Raw genomic sequence first — 24,675 nt, 5'->3', positions numbered from 1 at the left:
GGAAGAGAAAACACAATCTCAACTCAGAAATGGTGATGTTGAATAAAAATAAAAAAAATAAATAATAATAATAAAAATAAACCTAAAATAAACTAAACAAAAATAAAATAAAGTAAAATTAAAAACAATTAAAAAATAATAATAAAAAAAATAAAATAAAATAAAATAAAATAAAATAAAATAAAATAAAATAAAATAAAATAAAATAAAATAAAATAAAATAAAATAAAATAAAATAAAATAAAATAAAACAAAACAAAACAAAACAAAACAAAACAAAACAAAACAAAACAAAAAATTAATTAAATATTCAAACAATATTATGGCAGTCCTCTAAAGGTGCTGTAAAAGCCTTAATTAAACTTTAAGTACCACATAAAACGTAAATGACTCATGTTAATTCATCTCTCTAGACCTGTCATGATGATCATTATATCCACTTATCGTTCACTGTATGGAAACTGGAACTATATTTTTTGGACTCAGTATTTATGGTGTGTACTTTTTCTTTGCACTACTGAGACATTTTTGGTTATTTCTTGGCTGTGATAAAATTTGAACTGTGGAAGGTTGAATTTATTTCTTCTAAGACTCATTACAGATGCAAACTAAGTGCTCCTTTCTGCTTTTTATTTATTGCAGCTTGTGTTTTTTTTTACAATTTTGTAGATTTAGAATAGTTTTTGTGGTTTAAATTTGCTCTTGGGTTGTCGTGTCAGTGGCGTAAACTAGTTCCAGTATTATCGTTTATCGTCTGTATTTAGTTGAGCGACACATCGACCTCCTCAGCTCTAATGGCGTTCGTTCCGTCGGCGTTCGTCCCTTCGCAGAGACTCGACGTGCGATTCCCCTCAGCCGCCTTCACTTAGAGCACTTTTGTCCTCCGCTCGTCATCGCTCAGACGGATCCATCCCCGTTTCCACAGAGACGCTGCTCCTCTCATCTCGTGTTTGTTGAGCTTTCCATCGAGCCGTGCCACCTCGGAGAATCCCGCCTGGAAACGTCCCGCTCGCATTTCTGTGCCCGTCAACCCCGAGTCAAACCCCGCGAGTCTTTATCCCAAATCCGGACACATCTGGCCTTCCGCAACCGCTGTTCAACGACCATTTCACACCGAGCGTATCGAACACAGGAGCAGATATGTTACACTGGGGGCGATGGGGGGTTAAGTGTCTTGCCCAAGGACACAGCGACAGACAGAAAAAACAGTGTGGGAGCTGGAATCGTACTGCCAACCTGTGGGTCGGTGGACTGTATCTAACACAGGTCACGCTACAGGAGCAGATACGTTACACTGGGGTTCGTTTTTGCTTTTCAGGACAATTCGATAAATCAGGAAGTTAAACATGATGCAAGATGGAAGTTGAGGGTTCAATCGCCATCTTGGTAAAAATCATCACGTTTTTATATAAATCTGTCAGCTGGAGAAAAAGCTTTGGCTGCTCATCTTCGTTTGTTCATCAACCCCTTAATGCACATGTGTCAAACTCAAGGCCCGGGGGCAAAATACGGCCCGCCACGTCATTTTATGTGGCCCGCAAGAAGGTAAATTAAGGCTTGACTGTCATTTTAAAATAAGTCTATGCTGCTTTAATGTGTGTATTGACAATAAATTTATGAGATTTTCCCAACAAGTGACACTGAGAAATATTTGAAAATAATCATCTCAAATTGTTCAGGAAGAGGAGAATTGTCGGCGTAGAAGGAAGTTTCAAGAAAGACGCTAAAGGTGAATATAAATTTATGCTTTAAGGAGAAAATCTGTGTGTTTTTTGTGTTATGAGGCGGAGTCGGTACAATCTACGTCGACATTTTGACACCAAACACGGAGCTAAATATGCAAAAGTTAGACTGCAAGAAAAACAACAAATAGGTGCAAAAGAAGAAGAAGAGGAAGAACAAGAAAAAGAGGAAGAAGAGGAAGAACAAGAAGAAGAAGAAGAGGAGGAGGATGAAGAACAAGAAGAAGAAGAGGAAAAAGAGGAAGAGGAAGAACAAGAAGAGGAAGAAGAAGAGGAAGCAGAAGAAGAAGAGGAGGAAGAAGAAGAAAAAGAAGAGGAAGAATAAGAAGAAGAGGAAGAAGAAGAAGAAAAAGATGAGGAAGAGGAAGAACAAGAAGAGGAAGAATAAGAAGAAGAGGAAGAAGAAGAAGAAAAAGATGAGGAAGAGGAAGAACAAGAAGAGGAAGAAGAAGAGGAGGAAGAGGAAGAAGAACAAGAAGAGGAAGAAGAAGAGGAGGAAGAGGAAGAAGAACAAGAAGAGGAAGAAGAGCAGAAGAAGAAGAGGAAGAAGAAGAAGGAAGAAAGAAAGAAGAAATAAGAAAAAATATAAGAAAAAACTCTACTGGACAGGGGGGACAAAGGGGCCTGCTGTCCCGGGGTTTAGGGGCCCAGAATCGGACTCTCTTCCTATTCATTTGTATTAGAGTGGGGCCCGTGTGAGACGTCTTGCCCCGGGCCCCCAAATTCCAGTTGACGTCTCTGCTCATCCAGAATATTCTCCGCTAACTCATAGTTGTTTTCACTGATAAAGTACAAAACTATAACAGTTTTAAACATGGAACTTCATTCATAAAATTAAAATGATAATTATTCATATCCAGAACATTTTAAACTGTCTGCAACATTAATAATTATCGTGATATAATGATAATCGTGACACTGAACCTACTGATCAGTGGGCAAACGCTCTACCAACTGAGCCACTGTCTTGATTAATAAAATCTCTGAAAAGGATTTGCATGTTCTCTAATTTTTACCAAACATTTGTTCAACTGGTGAAACTAAAGCATCAAAATAAGCACTACACTGTGAACTGTTGAGTCATATTTTGCATAACTGAGCTGTTTCAAAACTGACGAAGCTTCTCGGACGAGTGGAAAACATAATAATTCACTCTAAAAGCTTTGCTGTGAGAGTTCAACGTTGTTTTGCTGTAGCCCCCACCTGGACGACGGAGGGATTACACGTACAATACTTAAAGTGAGTGAATGTGAGAAGTTATGTTTTCATTTGGTTAAATCCCAAGATTCAACTGTGCAAAATGATCACAGTTCTACAGTCGTCCTACAAACACGGACTCAGTTTCATCAAGATACAAGAGGCTAGCAATTTTTTTTTTGTTTTTTTACAATCTAAATCTAAAAAAAACAGAGAAATAAATTGGTGCCTTTTCGTTTTGTATCATAAAAATGTACTGTTCAACAAAACCAATGCAAAAACAAAAACAAACAAGCAATAAGTGACATTTACTCTCTCCATTTTAAACTTTAAAATATTCAAAATAAAGGTCATCGAGATAGAAAACTGACAAACGTACGATTCTGTTTTAAAGTGCACATATTACGCAACTTTCTAATCGATGTTTAAATTGTCGTTTTCTCGTCACAAACAGACCTGTAGTTGCGTTTTTGTTTCATTCACACATGTTTAAGACACAAACCCTGCGGATTTAGGCTGAGTTTTTCTTCTCTCAGACGGAAAACACTCTGTTCCACCTTGTGATGTCATCGTGTGGTGATACAGGAAGTGCTCCGCTGTGTTTTTAAACTCCACACACCTTAATTTCTAGAATCATTTGGACGATTTCACCTCTAGAATTGCCAATTTCTACTGAACTAAAGATACTAAATGTAGCTGTTAACTTAAAAAACTACCACTTCATGACATCACGAGGTGGGACAGAGCGTTTTGAGCTTTGGAGACGTAGACAGACTAATAATAAAATGCTACTCAAATGAGGATGGGACAGTAAACAATAATACTGTTGATCGTGATAAAAAGTGTTGACGATAATCGTTTGCAGGACATTTTTGTATAATCGTGATAATCGGCAACAAAGATAATCGCCGTTATATCACCAGAACGTGCAGAAAAAAACAATTTATCCACAGGGGAGTCGACAGAGGGGTGAAAGGGGTCTGTTTTCCGGGGCCCCAGGGTTTTAGGGGGCCCAGAATTGGACCCTCTTCCTATTAATTTGTATTACAGGGGCCCCCAAATCTCAGTTTACGGCCCTGCTCACCCATAATATTTTCTGTTAAAGTTCTAATTATGCGTGAGTGAAATAAAACACAACTCCAGGTGCGTTTTCGAGGAGGTATCGACATTATAACACGGCTAAAACATCACAACAGTCGGAAGTTTTCTGTTTTATTTGAAATCCAGGTGGTTGTGAGTTCGATTCCAGATGCTAATCGCTAATCGGGACGTGCTCCAGTCTCCCTAATGTGTTTAAGCAGAAAGAAATGGATGAATTCTCTTCGTGGAATAGAAATGGCTGGATAAGTAAGCGTCTCCTTCCTCCATTACTGAAAAAACACAGCCTTGTTTTGTATCTGTCTGCGCAATAACAAATGAATCACCAAACGCCATCCTTTCCACCGGGGGACAGCGGTTCATTTATTGCCCCAATCCTTTGTTTATGTCACGAAGCCCGGTTAAAAAACTAGAATCTCCAGAAAGAGAAATCCGCGCTAGGACAGAAAGCGACAGGCTCCTGGCGGCGGTACTCGAGCATCCCTCACCATGGCAACGGGAGACGGGGAGCGACGGCGGCGATGCGGGACAGGGGTGAGAGACAGAACTGAGGGAGCCCGCTGTCGTCTCGGGTCCCGGCGGACGAAGATCGCCGCGCGGTTTTGACACGCAATGACACGGCAGAAAGCGCACTCTGAAATACAACACAACGCCGGGGAAGGGGGGGGGGGGGGGGGATTAGGGGGAGAAATGCAATGTTTCGCAATAGGTTCCGAGTCGCCATAGTAACCGCCAGGGCTGCGGCGAGTAATTGGGAGTAATTGTGACTAATCGTTGTCATATTTTGGTCAGCGTTTTCACAGACTCGAAAACACATGACAAAAGAGGTTTTATAACGAAGACGGCAGCGTTATTAATCGACTTGTCACGCGAAAAAACAAAAAAAAAAGTGGGATAAGTGGGATATAATGCTCAAGTCAATATGTCAACGAGTACAAGTTTGGTTATTTTTGCTGCAATATGGTAAGATTTGAGCTGGGGATTGAATAAAATTACACAAAAACGTTTACAGTTCTATAAAGAAAAAGTCCAAGTGATAAACTTTGACCTCCAAAAGTGATTGCTCCATTTGTAAATATATAGAACGATAAGTCGATACAGTGGTTCCTCGTTTATCGCGGGGGTTATGTTCTAAAAATAACCCGCAATAGTAGTCGTCAGCTTTATTTTTTACTTTATTCTCTATGTTTTTGTCTGTAAAACCCCTCACCACACACTTTATACACTTTTCTCACACAGACGTTAACATTTTCTCGCATTTCTCTCTCGTTTAAACTCTCTCAAAGTTCAAACCTTCGTAGATTTTAAAAAAATAAGTGCAGTTTTATAGAATGAAACCAAAGATCAAGAACTGTTTTCAGCCGCAAACATTTGTGTGAGAAATAAAAATATAAAAATGTTCCTTTACTGTAAATAAAAACGATACTGGTGCAGACGGTTTCACTGACATTAAGCGGGGCCCTTAGCAACGCTGTCAATCAAACCTGTTGCTAACGCTAGCAGGAGTGACCTCAGGGAAAGAAGCCGCCTGATTTGTCTGTTGTTAATGTTCATATCTTGATTTACAGACACAATAGCGAAATAAAAACCCAGAGCTGATGTAGCCGGAAGCCCATGTTCACGTGCTATTTGGATGCTAGCAGGTTAGCTATATCCATTTATATACAGTTTATAGTTGCAGCTATAGTGATATTAACAGTAAAAGTCTACGGACGCTAATGTGGCCGTGAGGTCGTTGTACACACTGCGTATTAGAGCTGTGTGACTCAGTGTTTTACGTTTTCTGATTGACGCATGTTGTGCATTTGGTTTCATCAAGTCCCACTTAACCTGCAGCACTTTACAACAGTGATTATACAAAACATATGGCCGGGTTTGAGTGAAATCACACTCACGCCGAGGAAAATAATTAATCAATGTGTTGTTTTCTATAGAGCTATTTCTGTAAAAGCACAAGCGCCTGTCACGTTACACTAAAAACATCCGAGGAAAGACATCTGGAGTCTTACAGGTAGTGGAAGAATCAGTTTTAACGTTAACAATCTATCGCACCATCTCGCCGGGTCAATAATATTTAATACAGATGAGGGAAGATAACGTAAATATTGTTAAAATGCAGGTTTCTGTTGTAATACTGGGAGTTCTTCGGTCTAGACACTAATAAAAATGACCAGGTTCAACATTTGTGCATTTACCTTGTGTAAATGGCAACGTACAATGTAATTAATAGGAAAATCCAGCTCTTGCGCCCCCATCTGGAAGTGTAACACCAGGACTAAACCAGGATCGGACCAAGACTAAACCTGAAAGTCTGAAAACAACCAACAGGAACGGACTGAGAAATAAAATGCTCCAGTGATAATGTTTAAAGATGAACATTATGACATTAAAACAGAGAAAATCTATGTTACAAGAGTCAGTTTAGTGTAATATAGAGCCTTTAAATGCCACACTGCGGAGCATTCCAGGTGTTGCAGTAACATTTCTATGGAGACAAGCAGGTAGCGGACCCCCCACATTTAAAGAAGTCAAATAACTATTTTCTATTTTATCCTATTACTACAATGATGGCTAAAGATCGGCCAATATGGGTTTTTTTCACGGACGATACTGATACCGATTCATCTTTATTCCGGACTCGTGGTCTAAGGACAGTGACAGTACAAAAAATAACATTTACGTTTTAAAAAGATCTCGGATTGAAGCGGATTGCACTGGATCTTATGTTTGTGAGTGACACTAATGTGCAGTTTTATTTGCAGGATGAATAAGTCAGAAAATGAAATAATAAATAGCAAAATGTTCACTCGGGCTGTGACAAACATCTCGGCCGCACTAGTCCAGAGGTGTCCAAACTATGGCACAGGGGCCAAATGCGGACCTCAGACTCATTTTTATTGGCCCGTTGAAATGGCCCAATTGACGATGATAATTACTTTTTACTGCGAGTTTGAATATAACGTAAATAGCATCACATTGCATCGTCATACAGGCCTAATTTTAATATTTCAAGCCTTATTTAAAGTCTGAATTATCCGCTGCAGCATCATTATAATCCACCTGCAGCCTTTGGAGACGGGCTTTTTTGTAATGAGTCCAGAGTATAGTGTATAGTGTATAGCGGTGTACAATATGATTTAAACAACATCAACTTAACATCATCAGAACATGAACTAAACTTGAACGTAAGAGGATTAGCCGATTGTTTAGAACCAACAGCCGATAAAGCCGATTTGGAGCAGAGTTCCATGTTTGGGATTCTGATCGCGAGTATCATAGCAACCAACGAACCAATCCGGAGCGAGGCTGTTGAAGATAACACCTCTATAACGGGCACTTAGCAACGCCGTCAATCAAACCTGTTGCTAACGCCAACGGGAGCGACCTTGAGGACAGAATGCGCTTGATTTGTCTGTTATTAATGTTCGTATCTCGATTCAGAGACAAAATAGCGAAATAAAAACACCAGGATCACGTCGAGCGGGTTAATACGAACATTTAAGACCAAAACGATGAGTCTGACAATAGCAGTTACAGCGCGAGAGGTGAAAGTTTTCCTAAAGTAAAGCGAATTGGAGCCAGAGTCGATGGGTGATCATGATCCATCCATCTTTTCCTATTTGGAACGCGGTGGCTAGCAGGTTAGCTACGTCCATTTATATTTATACAGTCCATGCCGCTGACAGGCCACTGCTTCTGAAGGCTCGGATTCGGCTTATTGTTAGCGTCTTGGCTAGCGCACCGAGCACATCACGCTAAATACAATCGAGCCATTGTTTAGTACATTCATTGATTAGGTCGACTGCGTTTCCGGGGCCGTCCTTGGAGAAACTATTTAAAAGGTTTTGACCCCCGCAACAATCAAAACCCCGCACTGCTCCATTCTTTTCATTGTCCCGGCTGTAATAACAGAGGAGGCGCCGTAATCCCCTCCACTCAGTTTGCCCCCCGACTCTCTGAAGAGAATTACTGGCAAATAAAAAGGCGCTGGCAGAGCTGTGCAGAACGCCCATAGAGATGCGTGAACCGTTCTCTGCTGTGTGCAAAAAAAAAAACGATGGCTCCGAGCAGCATCCACTTCAAAATCGCTCTCCTGAACAATATGAAATTTCAATTAGCCTATCACTCCTGCACAAGTCTAAACAAGACGCCGCCATCCATCACAGGGACAGGTGTAAACAGCGGCGAAATATGGCAGCACAAATGAGGCCGCTCAATACGAAAAGACGAGAGGGTTTTCAGATCTCTTTTGAAACGGTTTTGTGCTGATGGAAGGGAGGGGGGGTTTCAGTTGGGCTTGGAGTCTACAAAAAAAAAAAAAATACTGTTTCAAAATTCTGTTCCAAATTTGTAAAAATCTGCAAAAGAAAAGAAAAATACTTGATACTAATTAGACAAACAGAATGAAGTTTTCAACACAAAATACTGTGATTAAATGTGAGGGACTGTGTTTCTCAGCTGGTTGGAGGAAGTGTCTGAGGTGGACTAAACCAGGACTAAACCAGGACTAAACCAGGACTAAACCAGGTCTAAACCAGGTCTAAACCAGGACTAAACCAGGACTACACCAGGACTACACCAGGACTAAGCCAGGACTACACCAGGACTACACCAGGACTAAGCCAGGACTAAGCCAGGACTAAACCAGGTCTAAACCAGGTCTAAACCAGGACTAAACCAGGACTAAACCAGGACTAACCTAGGACTAACCTAGGACTAAACCAGGACTAAACCAGGACTAAACCAGGGCTAAACCAGGACTGAACCAGGACTAAACCAGGACTAAACCAGGACTAAACCAGGACTAAACCAGGACTAAACCAGGACTAACCTAGGACTAACCTAGGACTAAACCAGGACTAAACCAGGACTAAACCAGGACTAAACCAGGGCTAAACCAGGACTGAACCAGGACTAAACCAGGACTAAACCAGGACTAAACCAGGTCTAGACATGGACTAAACCAGGTCTAGACATGGACTAAACATGGACTAAACATGGACTAAACCAGGACTAAACATGGACTAAACCAGGACTAAACATGGACCAAACCAGGTCTAAACCAGTACTAAACCAGGACTAAACCAGGCTGCAGATGTGTCCAGGACTAATGTGTCTGTTGGACCAGATCCAGTCCACTGAGGGACAGGGAGGGGCTCATCCACAGGAGGGTGGGGGTCATCCTAGACAGGTGAGGGAAGGACTAGCACTCGCCTCACCACCAGAGGGTTCCAGGTTTGACTTCTGGACCTCCCAGGCCTTTCTTTGTGGTAAAATCCTTGACCTGAGGTAGTGCTGACTAAACTTAGCTCTAGATCTGGATCGACACATCTTTGAACACACGACAGCTGGAACTATAGATTTTGGAGTCAATATTTATCATGTGTACATTTTATTTGCAAACATGGGGAAATGTTTGCAATTTTTTACGCAGTGAGGTAATATCTGAGCTCTAGCAGGTAGAATAAATAACTTCTATGGCTAATTATTGGTCCATTTTATCATTTTTGTGTTGCTTAAGTGTTTTTTCAATATATTTTATCGTTACAGGTCTAAATCTGGACATGTGTGACGGGTGGACATCTGTGTTTTGTTGTTTTGTGAAGCTCATGGTGCGTTTAGGAGCCACGGGACACAGCGGGAACTTTTGGAATCGCGCTCTGTTTAATCTGGTTCACAATAACAGAACGGGATCAACATGTGCCGCTGTTTATCGCTCCAGCCTCAAACTAGAGACGAGATAATGGGCAGAGTTTAGCTTCTCAGCGCAACTTTTTCACAGGAATAAATAAAAATAAAAGAGCGACGTCAAAGCTGGATATGAACGTAGATATAAGGATGCAAATACAGTCAAAATACCAACAAAAGGTCACTTAAATCTTGAAATTACAACACATAATTGGCCTTTTTCCAACACTTTACAAAGAGAAGAGGCAGCGGTCAAACCCAGAGTTTAAACCAGGGGCAAAGGTCACGCAAACAAGCAACAAAAGCGAAGAAGAAGCAGCTGGAGGAGGTAATAACCAAACCGTGATAAACAAAAGGATCATTTTGTGTAATTACAGAGCGATTAAAAGGTTAAATATGGGTCAGACGGGCGTGGCGCTGAGAGGTTTCCCCAAAGGCGTTGAAGGAATGGGTCAAACGCAGGTGAGACACAAAATAAAACTAATTAGTATACGGATTTTTTAAAAAACTCAAATAGCTCTGAAAATGAAAAGTGAACTTGCAAAAACGAGTAAGTCCCATTTAAAAAAGTCATCAGAGGTTTGCAGTTTACCTTTAGAATATTAATATTTAAAAAAACAAATGTATTTTACTGCTACTAAAATATTACTCCATCCTTTCTTAATTTTTTTTAAGTCATTTTTCTGATTTTTTACACAAATACATAAGACAAGGGATGTATTTTATTTATTTTTTGAGAGCAGAATATATGAAACTTACACGTCAACAAAAAAATGTCTTTAAATATCAGTAAGTCCTCCATTTTGTCAATTTCTCCTGACATTCCCGAGTCTTCTGTCTGTGTGTCATCATTTCTATTTTGAAGATCTCGTTCACAAATTCCCTCCATTCCTTACATGTATTATTATTATTATTTTATTTTTTTGCGATGGCATTGCAGTATCTATTAGTAGTAGTATCAAAAAATAAATAAAAATGCTTCTTAAACACTATAGAAGATGTTCCCTGGGTACAGAACTAAACAGTTTTTTGGAGATCCCAGTACGTTCATTAATGTTGAGTGAACAGTACAGTTGTCCCTCACTTTATTGTGGTTCTTCTTTCGTGGTCTCGCTGTTTTGTGGATTATTTTATTGTAATTTTTCATGCTTTTTTACATCGTATGAACGTGCATTGTGTCGTGCGTCCTGACTGGCTGTTGGACTGTAGACCATTGTCCATCAGTCTCCTCCGTGCCGTGTCTCCTGTCCAGTACAGAATGTGTTCAGACAAATTTACATAAACGTTGGATCGCAGTGTGACTCTGAAGTGCTGTATGTTTGCAATTTGTTTTCTCCCCGACAAAACCCACAATGTCGATGAAATGTTCTGCACTGACAATTATTTTGGCCATGATAATCGTGACACAGAATTTGAATATCATCCCATGTCTATTCTGAACATATATTTACTCATAATTTGGGGTTATTCCATCATTTCTATCCTTCTAGAGATGTTATCAATGACAGTAACACATGGATTTTATCAAGAAGATGATAAAAGGAAAAAAAACAACAACTTTTCGACAATTCTTTTGGTTTTGCTGCTGAACTGAATGATTAAATGTGAGGGATTAAATGCTGGTTGGAGGAAGTGTCTGGGTGAGGGAAGTCTGAGAGGCCCTGTGTAGAATGCTGCCCCCACGATCAGACGCCGGATGTTGGGTTAAGATCATTCGAAAACGATACATGATCAGTTTGTTCTGTTTGTTTTTTTTGTAGACGACAAGTAAATTAACAGAAACAGACGATAAAAGGAAAAAAAACAACAACTTTTCGCCAATTTTTCTGGTTTTGCTGCTGAACTCTCCAAACGTGTAAGCAGTTAAACACTTTATCCCAGCACAAATTCGGATTTCGTAATCACACCTCACGAGAGCAACCAACCGCGTAAAAACCTCAGAATTCCGGTAGCCCGCCGCGGATCTTCTCAAACGCCGCCCCCCCCGCCCGCAGAAGAACAATCCGATAGACGCGGGTAAAGGCGAACTGTCGAAAAAAGGTGTCAGCCGCCTCTCCGCCGGCTCCTAATCACATCCCAACCAAGCCATCCGTTCCGATTACACAACAGAACACCAATTAAAAGCTGCCATGTTGTTATTCCTTTCTCATTAACCGGCGAGCGCACATACACGCCCCTGCGACGGCAACAGGGCCATCACTCTCCAACTTCTATCAAACCCGATGCAATCCTTACGGGACGGAGAAGGCCTTATTTATTTATAGCGCCTCTGCCAAGATCACTGCTTCTTTTATTATTAATGATAATGAAATCTACCAAGGCGAGTAACACAGGGAAGTCTTAAGGCCCGTGTCACAGATTGGGATATTAGCGATAGGAAAGATGTAAGTGAATGCGTAGTGGGGTTGACAGCAGCAGAAGCAGAAGCAGAAACGGCGAGCGTGGGGGATTTGAAAAGAACGTTTGAAACATGGTGATAGTAGCGGCGGCGGAGATATAGGCTGAGATGAGTTTTTACACTGACATATATATATAAACCCTTCAAAAAAAACCACATCTGTCATTTCATTGGCTGCGCACGGCGAGCGATAGTAAGCCGTTTTGCGATGCCGTTTATTTATAACGCGTACGAAAATGTAGTTTCGGAAGATTATACCTGGAACGTTTTGTTTTAAGATCGCTCGTGAATCTTCAGAACTTGCAAAACGCGCCAGCTATCATTTAAGAGAAGGTTGCGTCTATTAAAATGTCGACTGTTTATAGAACGCGTTTGTCAGGGTTTTTTTTACTTTTACAAGGCGAAAACGAAGGGGGCGGTCAGAGCAGGAAACAAAACGCAAAATTGGGAAGAACTGGGGCTAAAACTTGGGCCAGGTTTAGTTGTTTTGGTCCAGGTTTAGCGCAAAGTCTCAAGTCAAAACAAGTGCAAACATTAACCCTTTACGGACTTTTTTAGCCACAAAAATCACGTTAAAGGAAGTATCAGAATGTACAACTACCTCTATTTTACATATCCATCTGTATTTTTCCTTTGACGCATCGAATAACTGACTGGGAGAATCCGTCTTCGAGGGACGACGTAAGCACATTACCGTAATGACAGTAAAATATTTAAAGAGCCTCATGCCTCTGCTTTGAGACGCCGTTTGAATTTACATGAAGCACAATTGATTGCAAAGTTACGGTAATGGAAAGTCCACAACCGCGAGTCTATCAGCGACGTTTGAGCTTTGAGTCGTGTTCTAATGCTGTAACCTTGACAAAAACAGACCTGGAGTTGTGTTTTGTTTCATTCACACATGTTTGAGTAACATTTTATTATTAGTTTGTACATCTCCAACGCACAAAACGCTCTGTTCCACCTCGTGATGTCATCAAGTGGTAGTTTTCAAGTTAACAGCTCCTCCTTTTACCTTTAGTTCAGTAGAGATAAGTGGCAATTCCAGGTGCTGAAATCATCCAAATGATTCTAGAAATGAAGGTGTGTGGAGTTTAAAAACACAGCAGAGCACTTCCTGTATCACCACTTGATGACATCACAGGGTGGAACAGAGTGTTTTTTTTACTGTTTGAGAAAAGAACTCAGCCTAAATCTGCAGGGTCTGTGTGTTAAACATGTGTGATTGAAACAAAACACAACTCCAGGTCTGTTTGTGACGAGGAAACAACATTAGAACATCAGAAAACAGCGTCATACGAGCGATTTAAACGTCTGCAAACTGTGATGTTGTGCTCAATACTTGGCCTTTAAGGATTGATTTACTCCTTACTAACATTCAGGGGGGCTAACCACTCTACCGATCTGCATTTAAATGAGTGATTAGTAAATCTTAACGAACCAAACCGAAGAAACCGGAGATTAAATATTACGTTATTTTCTGATCTATGTTCTAATGTCGTTTCCTCATCACAAACAAACCTGGAGTTGTGTTTTTTTTTTTGTTTCATTCACATGTTTAACACACAGGCTTTTCTTCTCTCAAACTGAAAACGCTCCACTCTGTTCCACCTTGTGATGTCATCGTGTGGTGATACAGGAAGTAAACTCCACACGCCTTCATTTCTAGAATAATTTGGATCATTTCAGCCCCGGGAATTGCGAATATTGACTAAACTAAAAGGTAAAACGTAGCTGTTAACATTGAAAACTAGCACTTCATGACATCACGAGGTGGAACAGAGCGTTTTGAGCTTTGGAGATGTACAAACTAATAATAAAGTGTCGCTCAGACGTGTGTGAATGAAACAAAAAACAACTCCAGGTCTGTTTTTGAGGAGGTAACAGCATTAGAACACGACTTAAAGCTCATAAGAGTCCGTTTTGTGTAATATTAGACCTTTAAACGTCGTCTTAGGGATGTACGTGGACATATTCTCGCCGGTCCACGTCCTCGCTGTCACTACATCAGTACAAAGCGCAACATTAGCTCCTCTCGTTAGACGCCGTGACCCTTTTGCTGATGTGCAGATTCAGCGCCATTAGAGCGGCTCAAAGCTAAACAACTGAACGGCCCTGATCGATTATGTCACAGTTTGTGCTTTCAAGGAATCCCGCTCCCGCTGAAAGGGCGTGCAGGTGAGGACAGAAACTTGGCCTGTCCACGCGCGGAATAATTAAAACCGGAGCGCGTCGGCTTAATGAACGGAGAAGAGCCGAGGAACGCTGCCAAACGCCCAGCCTCGAGAAGCATGAGGAAGAAAGCATGGCGTTTGGGAGCGCTCCAATCACATCAAAGCGTCAGTTTGGTCAGGGGAAGATGTGTGTGTGTGTGTGTTTGTATGTGTGTGTGTGTGTGTGTTTAAACAGAGCAGTGCAGCAGCAAGAGTAGTAGTACCCTCGTTTATCGTGGGGGTTACATTCTAAAAATAACCCACAATCTGCGAAGTAGCTTTATTTTTTACAATTATTCTCTATGTTTTTGTCTGTTAAACCCCTCACCACACACTTTATACACTTTTCTCACACAGGCGTTAACATTTTCTCACATTTCTCTCTCGTTTAAACTCTCTCAAAGTTCAAACCTTCGTAGATTTAAAAGTATAAGTACCGTATTTTCCGTGGTATAAGTCGTACCAGCCAGAAAAAGCATAATAATGAAGAAAAAAACGTACTCCGCTGCGATTTATATGTGAAATATATAAGTCGCACTGCCAACCAAACTATGAAAAAAGGTGCGACTTATATTCCAGAAAATAAGTACAGTTTTATAGAATGAAACCAAAGATCAAGACCAGTTTTCAGGCCCAAAAATTAGTTTGAGAAATAAAAAACTGTAAATAAAAATGCTAGCTTTTAGAAATACTGTCGGTGCAGAACGTTTCATCTACGTTGTGGGTTTTGTCGGGGAGAAAACAAATTGCAAACGTACAGCACTTCAGAGTCACACTGCGATCCAACGTTTATGTAAATTTGTCTGAACACATTCTGTACTGGACAGGAGACACGGCACGGAGGAGACTGATGGACAATGGTCTACAGTCCAACAGCCAATCAGGACGCAGGACACAATGCACGATCATATAATGTAAAAAAGCATGAAAACTGCACACACAAAAATCCACGAAACAGTGAAAGGTGAAACTTGTTATAGCGAGGGACAACTGCAGTAGTAGTAAAGCAGTATTGAACAAAATTGACTCTCATGAGCTTAAAGTCATATTTTAATGCTGTTACCTCCTCAAAAACAGACCTGGAGTTGTGTTTTGTTTCATTTACATTCATCTCCAAAGCTCAAAACGCTCTGTTCCACCTCGTGATGTCATGAAGTGTTAGTTTTCAACGTTAACAGCTACATTTACATTGAGTTCAGTCGAGATAAGTGGCAATTCAAGAGCTGAAATGATCCAAATGATTCTAGAAATGAAGGTGTGTGGAGTTTAAAAACACAATGAAGCACTTCCTCTATCACCACATGATGACATCACAAGGTGGAACAGAGTGTTTTCTATTTGAGAGAAGATGTCAGCCTAAATATGCAAGTTTGTTTGTGTTAAAAATGTGTGAATGAGACAAAAAAACACAACTCCGGGTCTGTTTGTGATGAGGAAACAACTTTAGAACAGATCAGAAAACTGTAAAATGGGCCCTTTAATGACACTGTATGTTACTGAGTCAGTTGGATAAGGCAGTTTCAATATTATCGTTTATCGTTTATCTCTGGAGCGATTTATCGTGTTTAAAAATGTGTTATCTTAGGGTCCTAGTGGTAGCAGCAGTTGTAAAAGCTGTAGTCGAAGTTCCAGATGGAAGACGAAGCAAACGATTATTCACATTTGAAATACATTTGTCACAAAATGGCGGAAACTACACTGTCTTTCATCCTGGCACCTTGCTGTAAAAAAAAACACCCTTCCAACATCTCACCGCTCGACTGTTCCGTTTTAGGATCGGCTCCGCGAATCCCCAAATATATTTCATCCATTAAAATCGGCAGCACAAAGGTCTAGACTGACACACATCTGCTGCAGTCTGTGTACCGCTCATCGACGCAGTGGGACATTTAGAGCAGAAGGAACGAGGCCTGAGGAGACGGGAGCACCGAGAGAAAAATGGCTCGGCCTGAAAATACTTCACCAAAACACGAGAAGTGCTCCCTGTCTGCTTGTCTAGACTCTACAGGGACTCTCACACAGCAGCCTGGAGCCAAGAGGCGAGAGAGAAGGGGGCACGAGATTACAAAAGTTTGTTGAGCGCTTTATGATGTAAGTGTGTTTGGACCGAGCGGGGAGTTGGGTTTTGAACTGCCGAGTCTGAAGACAGTTAAGAGAAAGTCAGTCAGGGCTCTCCAACGCAAAACAGAACGGCCGTGAGTGAGTGTGACGTCGCCCACAGCGTTCGGCGCCAGTCAAATGAAGCTTGTCGAGGCTAGAGCGGTGAATTTGCGGCGAATTTGGAGCCGAGTTTCATATTTGGAATTCCGACCACAAGTATCATAGCAACCAAAGAGCCAATCCGGAGCGAGGCTGTTGAACATAACGTCCCTTCCGGCCTGAAACTGCTGGTTTAACAGAGAGCGGGGCCCTTAGCAACGCTGTCAATCAAACCTGTTGCTAACGCTACCGGGAGTGACCTCAGGGAAAGAAGGCGCTGCATTTGTCTGTTATTAATGTTCATATCTTGATTTACAGACACAATAGCGGAATAAAAACATAACTTTCGGTTAACAAAGACTTTTAGTATCACAGTTGTGGTTTAGTTGTGATTTTTAGAGCCTTTAAACTGCACGTGTCTCTGTGTAAATGTAAATGTGGAGCTTATATAAACTGTGGATGAATAATATTGACCAATTTAACAGTCTGATGTGTTTTTCTAGTTGGTAAAATGCACAAAAATAAACGCACTTTGTTATGTTCAATCATCTTCAATAAATGGAAGTTAAATAAATAAAAAAATACAATTAATATTTATTTTTTTGTGGAAATGGGGTTGATTATTAAGTGTCCCAAAAGCCTTTATTTTTCACTGAATCGTATCAAATTGATTTGAAATATATCGTATCGCACCTGATTTGTCTGTTATTAATGTTCATATCTCGAACCACGGACAAAATGGTGAAATAAAAACCCCAGGATCATGTACAGCGGGTTAATACGAACATTTAAGACCAAAATGAGTCTGACAGCAGCAGTTACAGAGAGAGGCCACAGTTTTTCAATGTGAAGTGAAATGGAGTCGATGAAGCCGGACGCGCACCTATGATCACTTCCTGTTTGGAATGCAGCTGCGTTTACGTGTTTTTACGCGTTTTTGATTGCAACACTTTGTTTATTCAAGAATCCCGAAATACACAGTTTACATGATTCTTAAGATTCAAGACTGTATTGTCATTGTTATCGGAAAGAGCAAAATGATGTTTAAAGCATCAAACACTGCAGAGTTTTGATGTAAAGTGCAGTACAGAAGGTGCACTACCCCATAACACCCCCATAAATAACCCCCGTGTGAACATGACGCAGTAATGACACGAGGGCGGCACATGTGCAATTAACAGAGTCACAGAGGAGCACAAGTACATATCATATTTCACAGATTATAAGCTGCACTTTGTTTCATAGTTTGTCCAGGGGTGCGACTTATACTCAGACGAGACTCATATGTGAAATTATTCAAATATATAATTTCACATCTTCGTTCTTCGCTCTAGACTTGTACCAGTATCTCCTCCTCCTGAACCACTGAACATTTAACATTTCAACATTACGGTGATTTAAAAAACATCTGAGAAAAACTGAACAAAAACGCCCCTAAAATAAAATCATATTCTCCTGAGCGACGCTTCATCTTCCTCTGGAGTTGGTGGATTTGTTCAGAAGCGACACCGAGGATGAAGAATTCAGTGGATTTATTGATTTGGAGTGAGATCCAGAGTAAACTTGTTGCTTGTTTTTTCTTCTTTATTTATCTGATTAACTGTTAATATCTTACGTTAACAAACCAGACACGTGTTCAGTTCTGTCTGTGCTTCATGGAGCTGAATAAATATAAATGTGTTACGTTAGCGTGATGTACTGATATTCAGCCTGTTGTTCCACATTTTATTATTATTATTAGAACTTGACTTTAAAGATAAAATGTCTGTTCTTGGGCTCGGATTTTGTAAAATAAATTTCCCAAAAAAATGCGACTTATATATGTTTTTTCTTCATTATTACGCGTTTTTTTGACTGGTGCGACTTATACTCCAGAGCGACGTATAGTCATAATTATTAAAGTTGCAGACAGTTTAAAATGTTATGCAGATGAATAATTATAATCTTAATCTTATGAATCTTATGAAAGCAAAAAGTTCTCCAAGAGCGTTATAGGAAGTAAGGGTTCGCAAATACAGGCAACATTCTTTGGAAACGTGAAATATTATCCTCGTTTTGTACTTTTTAAATAGTTTCTAGCTAAAATGAGTATCTTCAGTGCTAGTTTTAGTATTGATTAGTATCTGGGTATCACAGAACAAAAAAATGGGCTAAGAATTATAACTCGCCGTCTTGGTTTTGGATTTTGGAAAATAAATTTCCCCAAAAAATGCGACTTATATGTTTTTTACTTCATTATTTTGCATTTTTGTCCGGTGCGGCTTATACTCCAGAGCGACGCATAGTCCAGAAAATACAGTACATCCTAATAATTATTAAAGTTGCAGACAGTTTAAAATGTTATGCAGATGAATAATTATAATTTTAATGTTATGAATCTTATGAAAGTAGGCAACATTTTCAGGAAACGTGAAATATTATCCCCGTTTTGTACTTTTTAAATAGTTTCTTGCTAAAATGCGTATCTTCAGTGCTAGTTTTAGTATTTAGTATCTGGGCATCAACAACAAACTCGCCGTCTTGGTTTTGGATTTTGGAAAATAACAATACTGTCAACCTTATTTTACCACGTTAAACTATATTATTTTTGCTTATTGTCCCATCTGTAGCGTCGTCCAGCAGTGAAGACCAACACTTACGATGCCATATTTCTGTAACGATAGCTTCATATTGCCGTTTCAAAGCGGCGTGACAGTCCGGACATCCCCACAAATCACACCTCCACCTCCGCCAGCTACAGCTACAGCTCATGACCTTGTACGGCACTACACATAAACCCACATTATTCCCTGTGCGCCGTAACCGTGACAACAACAACAGCAACTACATCTCCCAGTGTATGCGATGTAATACGATGTGATGTGATGTAGCAGCCGCGAACAAGCCGTTAGATTTTATGCGAATACAAGGAAGTAATTGAAAAGCATACCTGACTATTCGGGGCGTGTCTCCGTCAGACCTGGAAGACAGAAAAATGGCGGTTCAGTGGTTTTTATTGTTGCCGGATAAGAACGAAGAGGCAGCTAAAGACGCGCGCGCTGACAGACTGTAAAACGCTTGATTCAGCAGGTCTATTAAAGGAGAGGTCCGGCGTACGCCATCAGCCGGATTGCTCTTTGACTCGGCGTGACAATGTACATAAAGTAATGCATCTATCATGTAGCGCGAGTATTAAAAGGGACGGGCGCTGGGATGACTTTATGTTTTGTGGTTTAGTGGAGTGACTCACGCGGCGTGTAATTAAGATGTCCAGATCTGACGCCGTTCGAGCTTCGCGTCTCTACGGATGTGGCAGCGCGTTGCTTGCAATTCTTCGCAATGTGGCATTAAATGAGTCAGTTTTGTAGTTTTCAAATTGAGTGGTTGAATTACTCCATAAATTTCGAAGTGCGGCGCAGTTGTCCGTCGCTATATCGCGGTTCACCTTTCGCGTTCTTGCTGTTTTTTGTGCAATTTTTCATGTTTTTTTTACATCGTACGAGCGCGCGTTGTGTCCTGCGTCCTGATTGGCTGTTGGACTGTAGACCATTGTCCATCAGTCTCCTCCGTGCCGTGTCTCCTGTACAAATTTACATAAACGTTGGTTCGCAGTGTGACTCTGAAGTGCTGTACGTTTGCAATTTGTTTTCTCCCCGACAAAACCCACAATGTCGATGAAACGTTCTGCACCGACAGTATTTCTAAAAAAGATATAATTTTAAATACAGTACAGGAAAACGTTTATATTTTTATTTCTCAAACTCATTTTTGAGCCTGAAAACTGGTCTTGATCTTTGGTTTATTTTCCGGACTATAAGCCGCACTTTTTTTCATAGTTTGGCCGGGGGTGCGACTTATACTCAGATGCGACTTATATGTGAAAGAACACTCTAAAAAATAATCAAACGTGCTCACACAGCTGGATTATCTTCTTCTTGGGGCGTCTTAAACTCAGAGAATGTTCTATTGTGGTTCACTTGTTGTCGTGTCTATGTGCACTTTTGTCTCGTCTGTGTGTTTCTTTAAATGTTCTGTGTTTCTGACCTGCCTTAGGACGACGGACGTAAACTCGCTATTGTGCTAATTCCGGCATATTTACATTGACGCTGTTTGTTGACATGTTGATTAATATGCACTGTCCGAATTAAAATAAATAAATAAATAAATATGTATGTTTTTTTCTTCTATGTATTTTTTCTATGTATTCTATTATTTTTCTATGATACAGGATATTTTTGATATGATATAGGTTTTTTATAGGATATTTTTGTAGGTTTGATATGATATAGGATATTTTTCTATGTATCTATGTATTTTTTCTTTGGATTTTTTCTTCTACATATTTTTTCTTCTATGTATTTTTCTTCATTATGCATTTGTTGGCTGCTGCGACTTATACTCCGGAAAATACGGAACTTATTTTTTAAAATCTACGAAGGTTTGAACTATGAGAGAGTTTAAACGAGAGAGAAATGTGAGAAAATGTTAACGCCTGTGTGAGAAAAGTGTATAAAGTGTGTGGTGAGGGGTTTTACAGCCAAAAACATAGAGAATAATGTAAAAAATAAAGCTGATACTTCGCGGATTTTGTCTATTGCGGGTTATTTTTAGAACATGACCCTTGCGATAAACGAGGAACCAGTGTAGACACGAGTAAAATAAACACACGTGGACAAAATTGTTGGTACCCGTTGCTAAAAACACTCAAGAATGGCTAAGAGGGAAACATTGGACTGTTCTAAAGTGGCCTTCTATGAGCCCTGACCTAAATCCTATTGAGCGTCTTCGGAAGGATGGAAAGGATGGGATGTCGTCTGGAAAAGGCACAGTTAAAACCTGAGACGACTGAAGCGGTTTGCTCATGAGGAGTGGGACAAAACACCCGCCGAGAGGTGCAGAAGTCTCATTGACAGTTACAGGAATCGTTCGATTGCAGAGTTTGCCTCAAAAGGTTGTGCAACAAAATATTAAGTTAAGGGAACCATGGTTTTTGTCCAGGCCTGTTCATGAGTTTTTTGTTTTTTTAATTATTCTGTTGAAGCCTGGTTGAAAAGCAATGTCTGACTTTCAAGGGTTAAACTTCATAGAATTTTTATTTATTATTACTTTTGTCAGATTCAAGTTATTTCTGTGACCGTTGTGAGTTTTTCTTTCATTAACCGAACAATTACCAACAATTTCGTCCGCGTCTGTAGATGATAAATGATAATACTGAGACTGATTTATGGCACTGACACAAAAACACTAATGCGATTCTAACCCGAAAACTATTTTAAAAACATGAGGTGCTTTAAATAAACAGCAGGATGAGACACTTTAGTAGTTGGTTTGTATCTATAACGAGTCATAAAAGTTATTTATTCAATCCTCTGCAGCTCTTTTTTATTGTAGCACAGAAAAATACCAAAAAGTCTCCCCAAAAACTATACGTCAATGTAGTAATTACCATAACAGGCCTATGAAAAACACATCGTACACAGATCTGACCCGTAATATACTGGCGGAGTCACCTGCTTTTATGTATGAAGATAAATTTAATGTTGTAATTGTGGAATATTCAAGATAAAGTAATGACAAAAGGCAAACTGAACCAAAAAAGTTACATAAAGTGCTTTTATTTTGTTAAATGTTGGAGACTCCAGACTTTTTCTACACTGGAAGAATCACAGAATTATTAGAAGAATTGTGCAAATGAAAACCAAAATGTAAAATGCTAAGTCAATATGTATTTGAGAAATGTGTCGTTTTAAAACATGGAGTGTCATAAAAGTTCAAACTTCACAGTCCGAGCATCTGTCCAGCATCTCCTTCAAAATGTTCTTCACTTTATTTATTTATTTTTGGTCCAGTTTACAGCAGACAGGAGTTCACAAAAAAACTAACAAAAAAACACTGTAAACTTTAGAGTAAAGGTTCTTACACTGTGGGACTTTTACCTCTAGTGTTACGTAACGAGTCATGTGACACGTGGACGTATCTGCAGCTCAAATACTGGATTTGAAAGTTTAATCCAAGTTATAACTGTCCTCGTTTAGAAAGAGAACAACAACTGTGTAGTCCCAGTTTGGATCTGTTTATAGACCGAGTTTAGACCTGGTTTAGACCTGGTTTAGACCTGGTTTAGACCTGGTTTAAGACCTGGTTTAAGACCTGGTTTGGACCTGGTTTAGACCTGGTTTAGACCTGGTTTAGACCTGCTTTAGACCTTTTTTATAGACCTGGTTTATAGACCTGGTTTATAGACCTGGTTTAGACCTGCTTTAGACCTGGTTTAGTCCTGGTTTAAACCTGCTTTAGACCTGGTTTAGTCCTGGTTTAGACCTGGTTTAGACCTGGTTTAGACCTGCTTTAAGACCTGCTTTAAGACCTGCTTTAAGACCTGCTTTAAGACCTGCTTTAAGACCTGGTTTAGACCTGGTTTAGACCTGGTTTAGACCTGGTTTTAGACCTGGTTTAGACCTGGTTTAGACCTGGTTTAGACCTGGTTTAGACCTGGTTTAGACCTGGTCTAGTTTCTCATCAGTTTCTTGTTTGGTGTAAATTCTTTGTCCATGAATCTCCGTTGATCAAACTCAGATATGTGCTTTTTTTTTTTCCTTGGCACAAATATTTTTGGAAAAGGCTTTAGGAAAAAAACAAATACATTTACTTTCGGAAATGGACATGTGCAATAAAAAATAGTAAATTAATAAATGGGAAAAAAATAAATAAAATCCCATTTTCCTGCAGCCAGAACCGTCCCTTAACGTGACGCCTGGAACAAGATCTCATTTTTTAAAGAGCCAAATCTTTTTCTGTGTCGTTTTTACGCATTTTTACACTGATTAACATTGAACAAACACAAAAATCAGCACAGAAGCAGAACAGGTGACACAAAAAACACATTTGACATCATAATAACAGTTATTTTTAAAATGATTATTATTGTAGTGCAAAGTTTTATTTTGATTTGCAGTAATTCCAAAGGGTAAACACAGCCCCACTCTCAGTTTGAACCGTTTTAAACACATCTGAGCCTCGGTCGTTTCTCCCTGTGATTAGTTTGTAGATTAAATGAGCTCTCACACTGTTTTTTGTCGTATAAATAAATAGCAAAAGAGCGACTTTGGAATGAACAGATCCAGAAGATTCGGATCCCGGCCCTTTCTGGAAGCATGTTTTTGGTACAATAGCGCTCCATTATGTGTAATCATGTTTTGCCCCAGCGCAGCAGTAAACACGCAGCGCCGCAGTGCCACATGTATTAATTCACGAGCGCATTTGCTGACACGAGAACCGCGAATGACCTCCCGAAACCTGTCGAAGAAACAGACGCATTGCGGGCGGAGTGAGCCCCCAGGACCCGAGCACATGTATCGCTCTGTTATTATACCATAACTTTGTACTTAAGAAACCCATTCCCCGTTCGAAACTCCACTCCTCATCTATAAAGCCACTTGAATAGCTGCAAATATAAAACGCGGTCCGTTCTGCCGCGCGCCAGCTCTGAGGACCAATAAAGAGGCCGAAGAAACGCAGATTTATGGCCTCTCGTCGTCTTTTTTCAGTCCGAACCAGCGCAAAAACAATGAGGTATTCATGGAGAAAAACAGGCCTATGAGTGAGAGTCCCATTAGCCGCAAAAGGTAATTGTAACAGTGAAAGGGATTCTGCAGAGTTCGCTTGAGGGAAATCTGAACCGCGCTTGGTGCTCCTTAATTAGCTGTTCTTTCTGTCGGAGCACGGGCCCATAACTACCCAGGAGAGCCCAGTAAAATCCGCTCGCGTTTGTTACATCACATTTGTTTACTCAGAATACACAGAGCCGTGAAAAAGTCTTTAAGAAGATACGGAACAAAGTGGAGCGTCAATGCGCGAGGATCAGATGTTTTTTGGCGAGGCGATGATCTGAGCGAGGAAAGAGCGGAGATATATGGACCAGAATGCGACGCAAACTGAGATTTTAAGAAGTGGGACTGTGGGCGACGTGCCGACAAAAAAAGTAGCACAGTTTTTCCCTCCTCGTATTTAACAAGCTTAATTTTTGGATTTGATTTTATGTCATACTTAGACTGAGTAAAGAAGTGGAGTAAGCGAGTGTGACGTAACTAGGAATGTGCAAAAACATCGAAATATTGATATATCGTATTGTTTTATTTAATGATACAGTATCGATATCGTG

At 40.1% G+C, this 24,675-nt stretch overlaps 1 protein-coding gene across 2 annotated transcripts in view; it reads right to left on the bottom strand.

Annotated features, from left to right (window-relative positions):
* LOC117373171 (IQ motif and SEC7 domain-containing protein 1) overlaps positions 1–24,675 on the bottom strand; it is a 247,212-nt gene that overhangs the window by 159,111 nt on the left and 63,426 nt on the right. For both annotated transcript variants that reach the window (XM_055222994.1, XM_055222996.1), the window contains exon 2: positions 19,465–19,494. In XM_055222994.1, coding sequence (XP_055078969.1) covers positions 19,465–19,494 — 30 coding nt within the window. The remainder of the gene's footprint in view (positions 1–19,464; positions 19,495–24,675) is intronic.

The sequence above is a fragment of the Periophthalmus magnuspinnatus genome, chromosome 7 (assembly GCF_009829125.3).
Source record: "Periophthalmus magnuspinnatus isolate fPerMag1 chromosome 7, fPerMag1.2.pri, whole genome shotgun sequence".
NCBI classification, from domain to species: domain Eukaryota; kingdom Metazoa; phylum Chordata; class Actinopteri; order Gobiiformes; family Gobiidae; genus Periophthalmus; species Periophthalmus magnuspinnatus.
Note: the sequence above shows the minus strand (reverse complement) of the source record. Positions and strands in the feature narration are given on the sequence as shown.